The 10,185-nt window shown below is 42.7% G+C and overlaps 2 protein-coding genes across 3 annotated transcripts in view; one reads left to right on the forward strand and one right to left on the reverse strand.

The window, feature by feature from the left end:
- Window positions 1–10,185, reverse strand: part of LOC143912008 (uncharacterized) — a 439,734-nt gene that overhangs the window by 390,803 nt on the left and 38,746 nt on the right. The window lies entirely within an intron of this gene.
- On the forward strand, window positions 2,307–4,021 carry LOC143911859 (uncharacterized). Of its 2 annotated transcripts, none has more exons than XM_077430932.1 (4): window positions 2,307–2,549; window positions 2,622–2,971; window positions 3,086–3,289; window positions 3,366–4,021. In XM_077430932.1, exons 2-4 carry the CDS (start codon window positions 2,630–2,632, stop codon window positions 3,624–3,626), a joined length of 807 nt encoding a protein of 268 aa, XP_077287058.1. In that variant the 5' UTR covers window positions 2,307–2,549; window positions 2,622–2,629; the 3' UTR covers window positions 3,627–4,021. The 2 variants fall into 2 exon arrangements, with proteins under 2 accessions (XP_077287058.1, XP_077287059.1); XM_077430933.1 differs by having other exon boundaries at window positions 2,331–2,549; window positions 2,606–2,971.

Genomic DNA, 10,185 nt, shown 5'->3' on the forward strand with positions numbered 1-10,185 from the left:
GATGGAGAGGTGATAGAAAGAGTAAAAAGATTCAAATACCTGGGTACCTGGCTGAATGAAGAGATGGACCCAGATGAAGATCTAAAAATCCGCATCGAGATGGCTAGAACAGCATTTGTAAAAATGAAGGCGGCCCTTACAAACAAGCATCTCAATCTTCATACGCGGTTGAGATTCGCGAAGAGCTACGTCTGGACAGTATTACTACACGGATGTGAGACGTGGACTCTGAAAACCAAGATGATCAGCCGCATTGAAGCTTTTGAGATGTGGGTCTATAGGCGTATGCTGAAGATTCCGTGGACCAAAAAGATATCAAACGAAGCTGTCCTCGGCATGATGGGGAGAGGCAGGGAACTTGTTTCTGTCATCAAGCGGAGAAAGATGGAGTACCTCGGACACATGATACGGGGTCCAAAATACGAATTTCTCCGTTTGATAACCATGGGGAAAATAGAAGGAAAAAAATGGATTGGCAGGAAAAAGTTATCTTGGCTTCGAAACATGCGCATGTGGACCGATATGAGCGCCGAAGAGCTGTTCCGAGCCGCTGAAGACCGATGCGGATATATTCAAATAATCGACGAGGTGGTCGCCAACGTCCGGATGCGGACAAGGCATTAACAAGAAGAAGATATATATATATATATATATATATATATATATATATATATATATATATATATATATATATATATATATATATATACATATAATAGCGCTATTCTGTGAGTCTGTGTGTCTCTGTAAGATAATGCTCGCCGTACTATAATAGTCGTTTTATACGTCACAGTTAAAACACTGCCAATAAAACGTACGAACATAATAACAAAATCAACAAAAAACTTCTATACTTATGTACTGTTTGCTACCAATGTTTCCTCCAGGGAAATAAGTATATGGATATTTAGCGCCATCTACTGAAAATTTATTTAATTAATTAATTTTTCTATTGTTTATATGTAGGTAGGTATTTTTTCCATTTTTTTTTTTCATATTAAACAATTAAATATAAATATATTTAAAAGGTATTTGAAAAGAATATGACCGCCTGTGGAACGAACACAGAACCGACACATTACTTTTAATTTTTTTATTTAATAACTTGATATGCCATAGCCCATGCGATGATATTTCATCGGGCACAACACTAGTATAATAATATTGACACTATAGGGGGAAGTTAAAATGTAAAATGGGATCCACAAACATATCCGAACAGTGTCGCAGGATGGCAGTACAGCCATATCATAAAGACCCAACAGCACTTTAAATTCTTCAAACACCCCACAACACTATTCAAAGTCGAAGTGTATACATAGGTCTGTATAAGTTCCATTTTATTTTTATCTTGTTTGAAGCTGTTTGAAAATCTTTGGATCTTTAAGTACTTAGAATAGTCGTATTCTGAAATTAATTTTTGATTAATTCACTCACTAATGTTAATGTTTCACTAAGATATTTATTTTGTAGATAGGGAAAAAATAGTGATGTTGAAATAAATTATATATCAACATTATATATTGTTATATTGTTACGTACACTGCCGAGTACATAAGTGCAATCGGATTAGGCCGAGTAGCATCCCAGAGACTGTGTGACCGTTATAATTAGTTTCAAGGATTATCTCCCGACTAAGTGCAAGTAGGCTAAACAATGGCCACCGAATTGGCCGCTATTGGTTTCTTCTCAGAAGTGACCGATAGCGTGGGACTGAGTGTCGTGGGAATACATATCCGGGTACATGCCTAAACAATAGGGAAGTAACCGGACGTCGAAGATGCCCTGAGTGACCTATCCGTTATAAGGCGGTACTTAGGCGATATCAAGACATTCTGGACGGAGCACTGGCGGTGCGTGTATCTCCTTAATCACCAATAAATGCTGTGAAACGACTTTGGCCTTTTACTTGGGTCCTCCACCCATCCCTACGCAACAATATTCTGTACAGGTCTGTTACTGGGAGTTGGCGCGTTCTCATACTCACACAGAAGCGCACGAAAGGGACAGAGCATATTTTTATTATTGAATGCAGTGTGACAGCATGCTATACACCTATTCGCCGACACTACACAAGCACATTTGTTCAGACCTATAATAAATTACACTTTCATTGATTTGAATTGAAGATAAATTCGGACAATTAACCAAGTGCAATATATATTAAATTAATTAAGTGTTAATCAAATTATTTAAATCCGAATTGCCAATCATATTAGTATTTCTATTAGGTACAATATTGTTGTTTTAATTTATGGAAAAAGTGACACAAATCATATTGGCAGCATTGAAAAACAAAACATTTTACTGTTGGTAATGCATGTCAGCATAGACGTCAGTGGATCAGTCAATCTGATCTGTCAAATTTTCCATATTATAATTACGGGGTGATGTAATGTAGTAGGGCACAGCCCCAGCCACATTTCACAGCCCTTTGTTCCATATTACAAAGGGGCTATGCCCTCTTCCTCAGAGCCCCACAATCTTGTGTCTATTTTCTGACATTTGGTATTCAATACGCTTAGTACACATGTAGCAGCGAAACTCAAGTAAAGATACATTACACACCTTCATATAGTATCGATCAATCAATGTGACCAATCAGTGACTTTATTTGACAGGACTAACTATGCAGGAAGAGACTTGCGATGAGAGACGACGTCGTTTAAGAGCCGAGTATCAAAGGAGACGTCTAGCGCGCGAAACTCCCGAAGAATCAGCTAAAAGACGGTTCCTGGACAATCAACGACACATCACCAAACGAAGAAACGAAACATCGGAGGAGGCCACCGAAAGACGGCTGAGAGAAAGGCAGAGAACGGCACGAAGGCGCGCAAACTTAATGTCGGACCGAAGTAATGTTGAACGACATAAAGGCTTCGATTTCGTAAACAATTTCGAATTGAATTCAGACATGTACAAACAAATATATGACGATAATTCAATGAGAAGCGATTCATCTATGGAACGAGTAATTTTATAACTATATTTTTATAATACATACAAAATCAGAAGTACATATACAGATTTGCAAATATCAAAAATATATTCACTCTTTAAAACTTTACATTTCTATGTTTATCAGGTTGTAATGCGTTATATTAATAACAGTGATTCTACAGATGGTCAAGTAATGAAAAGAATAGAAAGCTCTAATAGATTGAATCAATTTAATCACGCATTGGTCGAAGACGGATGTGATAGTTTGATTAGTTTTGAACCTGAAATAATCATCAAAGAGGAAAATTCTGAATGTGACACTTCCAATAATTTAAGCGGGCGAATACAGGTAATTAAAGAATACACATTAACCGATTTATATTTTTGTTTGTATGGATATATGTATGTTATTTGAATTGATTCAGATGCACCGACTCAAGCATGCCAAGTACATGACTCCAGAAGAGATCCGAGCGAACAATGCAGCAAACAAACGCATCCAACGAGCTCTACGCTCTCCGTTGAAGGTAGCTGTGGACCGAGAGCGAGACGCTGCGAGGAAAAGGTTGAGACGCGCGCAGATGACCGCTCACGAAAGAGCACCTGTAAAAATTAGTGATCGGCTGCGGCGTCAGGCGAGACGGAACGCTGTAAGGGTTCGGCAACCCTCAGTAGTGTGGTCTTAAAGATGACAGTCATTACAGATGTACAAATTAAAGATTTGGTTGCACTTTTTGCAATCGGAAGATGTGTTACAGATTGTGTATTTTATTATTATTGTTGAATTTCAAGTCGGTCACTCATGTGTTGTATTGCTAATGTGTCAAATTTAAATCGTGTACATATTATATATCGCGTCATTATTCATAGATGATCTTTTATATTTAAATATTTTTATATTTATATTTTTTGAACTTACGTATTATTGAACGTTTTTAAATTTTATTGTGTTTTTTTTGTATTTCAATAATATTTATTATATATAATTGTACAAAATTGAATGTTAAAAACGAATGTGTTGAATATTGTTTAAATGTTAATAAAACAAAAGGGACCTGTAATAAAGGGATGTGTAATTTTTTTTTTATTTCTCCATTTTGAACTATTTGTTTATATTGTTGCGTAGGGGTGGGTGGAGGATCCAAGTAAAAGGGCAAAGTCGTTTCACAGCATTTATTGGTGATTAAAGAGATACACACACTGGCAGTGCTCCGTCCAGAATGTTTTGATATCGCTTAAGTACCGCCTTATAATGAATAGGTCGCTCAGGGCATCTTCGACGTCCGGTTACTTCCCTATTGTTTAGACATGTACCCGGATATGTATTCCCACGACACTCAGTCCCACACTATCGGTCACTTCTGAGAAGGGACCAATAGCGGCCAATTCGGTGGCCATTGTTTAGCCTACTTGCACTTAGTCTGGAAATAATCCTTGAAACTAATTATAACGGTCACACAGTCTCTGGGATGCTACTCGGCCTAATCCGATTGCACTTATCTACTCGGCGGTGTACGTAACAATACTGTAAAACCAAATAAAATATGCATTTAAAATGATAATATACCTACAACAAATAGAATACTACCAATATTCTATTTCATATTTACAAAAACAAGTTTCTTTTAGAAACCATTTACCTATAGGTGCTGTCCAATTTCCTAGAAAAATCTTTTTCAATCATTACTTATTATAATAATAATATCTAAAGATCCCTCGCAATCTGAATTTTACAACCAGTAAAATGATGCTCAGTGGTTTTTTTCCTTTGGTTTACTATTTAATTTTTTCCTTTGGTTTTTTTCCTTTGGTTTATATTTTCTTAAAAATATCCATTATTGAAAGTTTGTGGCAACCCCGAGGTACTGACCGTAAAACCACCGGTTGGCCAGTGCTTCACCGGTGCATTCACTTCCTCCCTGACTGTCGAAATATACAGTTGTGCATTAGGAACACAGTCGTCTCACTCGCCCTACCCCCATAAGTTGATTAATTAAGATACATATTCAATAACAGGTTGAGGCATTTGGCAGATATATTCTAGTCCAGTCCATGCGCGAACAACGTCTACTAATAGGTACCTTTTACACTATTTTTGGATTCAAGAGTTAAAATAGTAGGTATTGTAACGTGGGAACATGAGAGAGAGTATCCACTGTGTAAGTGGATTTGTGGGTAAACAATAGAGACCCCGGATTAGGCTAATGGAACTCAGTAAGTGCCCGAACAAAGGATACGCTTGAGTTCTTACAGACCTGAGTGAGTGCGTGCGTAAACAATAGATTCGCCAGGATGGACCTTTAAGTTGTAGGAATCTCATCACCGTAATCGAAACCATCGAAATCTATTGCGACGGAGAATACATTTCTCACGCTCAACCATTGACGTCACCTCAAGTCGAAGAACACCTGCATCCATTTAACCAAATCGAGTGGAACGACGCCAAACATTCGAGAAACGTCCACCCCAACAAGCCAAGCAGAACGACACGAAATCGAAGAACACCTGCAGCCATTAAACTAAATCGAGTGGAACGACGCCAAACATTCGAGAAACGTCCACCCCAACAACAAACCACATTCCTCGCATAACTTGCACACGTAAACACCACGTGCACTTCTCGGAATCAGTCGCCAAACACAGGTCACGTGGATCCCCAAAAACAATATAAAAGGAGGTCCACCCCAAACAACTTCAGTCGACCCACAGCAACAAGAGTCGACACACAGCAGCGGACCGGTTGACATCCAGAGACCTTCTGAACATAGCCGAATGCCGAGCCAGCAACACTCTACCATATCCAGAGACCTTCTGAACATAGCCGGATCCAGAGCAACGACACATTGCAGATCCGGGTGATCGGGGGTGCTGTGTTGTGCAACTTGTCCTTTATAAGGAGGTACACACGGTAATCAGATATTCTGGAGTGAGTGGTGGTTCCGTGTGCGCCTCTTGAATCGTTGAATCAATGCTGTGAAGCGACCTTGGCCTTTCATTTGGATCCTGAACCCACCCCTACGCAACAGTATCATGTGTACTGGAGAGGTTCTAAAAAAAACACTTTTGTTTTAACAGAGTTGTTTATTTTCTTATAAGTACAAGTTCAAGTTTTGTAGACGTGTAAGTTGTGTGAAACGAGTTCAGCATGGCTGGTTGAACCGAACTCTACTAGCAAGTGGTGGAAAGTACGTTTACTTTGCGGATACTTAAATTTTCAGTTCTTGAAGGGGTCATAATCCGGGCGCATCAAATTACTAAAGCGAGGATGCTTTAAGAGTAAGCTAACCAAGTTTTTAACAAAATCTGAGGAGGACATTTCGACAATGCTGTCAAATGTGTACCACACTACTCTGCCTGTGGACCATATTTAATTAAAAGAAGAAAATAGGAGGATAATTGTTCCGACCAAGTCTTCATGGTCAGCTTTCGTGGCGTTACGACCAAAGGAGCCGTTTTGGAGGGAGTTCGGCGCCGAGCGCGCGTCCCCGCCTCCTATTCGTTTTCCGCTTCGGTCGAGTGAACATCTCTGTTCGCTACCGAGTTTGTTCCCACCACCGAGTCCCGATCAGCTCAGCCTGGATCGGCAGACGATACTGGAAGTACAGCTTCAGTATACGTCCGGTGAGAAGTGAGGAAATCCTGGTCTTTCTTCGTCGAAGTCAGATCACGTAGTCACGTGAGGAGTGAGGTTATCATAACCTCTCGAACACGTGCGCGCTAATTTCACGACGGACTCCCCCCCCCCCCCCCCTCTGCTTGATCTCTGTATATACATATATATATAAAATACAGTCACCATACAAACAGAATTACAACCTGTTTTCATTATTACAATTTCCCCCCTTTTTCCACATCACGCATCCCACGCACATTACGAAGGAGAAAGGGACATAGCAGAGCAGCCGACATCAGCAGAGACCAGACCACCGACGACGAAGGAAGGCACCTTGAGGAAACCAGCCCCGCCCACGCTTACCACGAGCTTCTACAAAACCGACTTCCGGGGTGCTCTCGAGTTGAACATCCCTGGAGTCTGTACATTTGGTCCTTCGAGCCGGATGTCTTCAGAGCTGGTCTTCCAACGTCGTCGAATCCAGGTTGGTCGTAATTAGCATTTTTCTGTTGTTGTTGCTATTTTTTTTGGTCGTCAACGTCCATTTTGTTTTTTCCCGCGTCCATTTTTTCCTTTGTTTGATTTCGTCGCATTTCAATAATGGCGTCTTTGAGTACGCTTAAAAATACGCGGAAAAGAATTCGCGCTCGGTTAACGAGAAACGCGAATCAATTGGGGGACGATCTGAGCATCTTCGAGCTCAGAATCAGGCTCGAAACAATCAGACCATTACTGTCTGAATTCGAAGCGATCCAAGCTCAGATAAACGAGCTGGACCAAGAAGAGGCGCAGGCCTCCGAATCCGTCGTGGACCTATTTGATAGGGAGCATATGGCCGCCTTCGTGCGATGCACCGAAGCAATCAATTTGCGTGAGCCGCAATTGAGCGCTTCACCGTTAGATGGCGCTAACCTCACAATGTCACCTGTACCGCAATCAAATTCGGCAATAAAATTGCCCCGTTTGGAGTTGCCCACCTTCGAAGGCAACGTCCAAAATTGGCCGCTTTTTTCACAACGCTTCTTGGCCGCTATGGCCGGCGAGAGTTCGCAAATCGCTCGGTTCCAATACTTACTAGGAAGCCTAAAAGGAGAGCCCCAACGTTTAGTTGACGGCTTGGAATTAGCTTCAAATTCATTTACGAGCGCGTGGTCCATTTTGGATCAACGCTATAACAACAAAAAAATTGTTGTTCAGTATCACCTTCAGGCATTGCTTGAAGCCGAGCCAGTCGTGAGCAACAATCACGTCAGTCTGCGTCGTCTCATAGATGATGCCAACATGCATGTACGTGCGCTCGTTAACTTGGGCGTCCGGGTCGAGACCTGGAACGAGATTCTGGTGATGTTTATCACCAGAAAACTCGACCGGAGTACACTTCTGCAATGGGAGCTTCAGACTCCCAAGTATGAAGACTGCACGTTTAGCAAAATAATGCATTTTCTAACGTGCCAGTGCCAATCGATGGAAAATGCCGACTTCGTCTTAAAAGGCGAGTCGAATCCTCGACCAAGAACCATTACGAATCCGAAGGCAGCAGTTCTGCATGTGAGGAGGGAACGCCCTTCCTGCATCAGTTGCAGCGGAAGTCATTCTCTGCTAGCCTGTCCATCATTCCGCCAAATGAGCGGTGATGAGCGTAGGTCGAACGCCATAAAACGTCGACTATGTCTCAACTGCTTGAGGCCAGGGCACATAGTTCACGCGTGCCAAACAAAGCAGAGATGCTTCAAATGCGGTCATGCCCATCACACCATGTTACATGACTCAACTCCATACCAAACTTCGCCTTCAAATAAGGCCAAACATTATCGGAGCCCCAAGAAATCAGAGAACGCCAAACCCGTAAAATCATCGTTGGTTTTACACTCGGTGAGACGCGTATCGCCTTCTCACGCCCGAACTGTCCTGTTATCCACCGTGGAAGTACAAGTTCGCGGCGGAGATGGGCGTTCGCACAAGGTTCGAGCATTGTTAGATAACGGCTCCGAACTCAACCTCATCTCGGAAGACTTAAGAAGGCGACTCGCCTTAAAGTCGAAAAGGATGGACGTCAACCTGGTAGGAATAGGTTCAAATAGGACGTCCATTACTAGTGGCGCGGTAATTCGAATTCTACCGCGCATCCCCAATCAGGGCTCCAGTGTTGATCTCGATTGCGCAATCATGCCCGAGATCGCGAATCAACTTCCATCGCGCAACGTGTCCGAAATTCGGAGCCATTTGCCGCTTCATCTCCCCCTTGCCGATCCGTCATTCGATATTCCCGGTACAGTGGATATGGTGATAGGCAGCGACGCCTATCATGCGATGTTACGCAATGGCAAACGTACCATTTTAATTCCCTCCAAGTCACGCGGTGACAGAGGAGGACGCATCGCGATGATGAATACAGCTTTCGGCTGGATATTGGGCGGCTCTCTAGAAGCGCCCACAGTTTCAAGCGATTCTCGGAATTGCCATCACACAACGGGTCGTGATCCGTTATCTTGTTTTGGCGCGAGACGTCCAGTCAAGACAGTTACGCGTCCCCTGGACGAATCGCGTATTTACGCGGAACGAAGATTCCGCTTGCCGAAGCGCAATGTACCCGCGCCCTTTAACCCTCACATCTTTCGACCTTCCCAACCTAGCTCCCATAACTCCTGGCCAGTTCCTAGTTGGCGCACCACTAGTTGCGCAACAGCAGGAGGATCTGGTCGATCAACCCGGAGCGAGGGTGCTACCACACCAGCACATGCAGCAGCGGCCCCAGGCAGACAGGGGCACAGGAGTAGGTCCTACTACTCATCCATCAGCAACACCAAGCGAGCAGTCCGGCGAGTAGCTCGACTGCCAGTCGAGCAGCACTCAGTGAATTTGTGCAACGGTGTGGCGAGCGTTCATAACGTCCCACATTAAAGTTGGCGCGTTGTTTGTATCTGTGTTGTGGATTCAGTTTATGTGTTTTAACTTAAGTTTTTGAGTTGCTTTTCTTTTATGCTTCTCTTGTTGGTTTGATTGGTGCTTTGTAATGGAGCTATCAGGATAGATTGGGACATATAACGGTTGAACAATATTGTTACCTAGCATTGGTGTTGGTTATTTGTTGGTGTTTTGGTTGTTTGTTTGTCTATTTTTTGTTTGTTTCTTGCCGGCTTAGTCAGCTGCTTATGTAGGATGGGAAACTGACGGTGGACTAATGTTATTTTGTTTGCTGACTGGGTTATTTTGTTGTGTTGTTTTTTATTTTGTTGTTATTTTTTTGCTTATTTGCTTGGTTTTTGTGTATTTCATTAGTCGCTTGTGCACCATTAATTCTTGTTTGTTTTGGAATTCGATCCTCTGACTTCCAACGGGGGGAGTATGTTCCGACCAAGTCTTCATGGTCAGCTTTCGTGGCGTTACGACCAAAGGAGCCGTTTTGGAGGGAGTTCGGCGCCGAGCGCGCGTCCCCGCCTCCTATTCGTTTTCCGCTTCGGTCGAGTGAACATCTCTGTTCGCTACCGAGTTTGTTCCCACCACCGAGTCCCGATCAGCTCAGCCTGGATCGGCAGACGATACTGGAAGTACAGCTTCAGTATACGTCCGGTGAGAAGTGAGGAAATCCTGGTCTTTCTTCGTCGAAGTCAGATCACGTAGTCACGTGAGGA

This window comes from Arctopsyche grandis, chromosome 5 (assembly GCF_051622035.1).
Source record: "Arctopsyche grandis isolate Sample6627 chromosome 5, ASM5162203v2, whole genome shotgun sequence".
Classification (NCBI taxonomy): Eukaryota; Metazoa; Arthropoda; class Insecta; order Trichoptera; family Hydropsychidae; genus Arctopsyche; species Arctopsyche grandis.

Coding starts and splice junctions, on each gene's coding strand:
- LOC143911859 (XM_077430932.1), top strand. CDS start 2,630: ATGCAGGAAGAGACTTGCGATGAGAGACGACGTCGTTTAAGAGCCGAG. Junction 2,972..3,085: donor GCGATTCATCTATGGAACGA/GTAATTTTATAA, acceptor TATGTTTATCAG/GTTGTAATGCGTTATATTAA. Junction 3,290..3,365: donor ATTTAAGCGGGCGAATACAG/GTAATTAAAGAA, acceptor GAATTGATTCAG/ATGCACCGACTCAAGCATGC.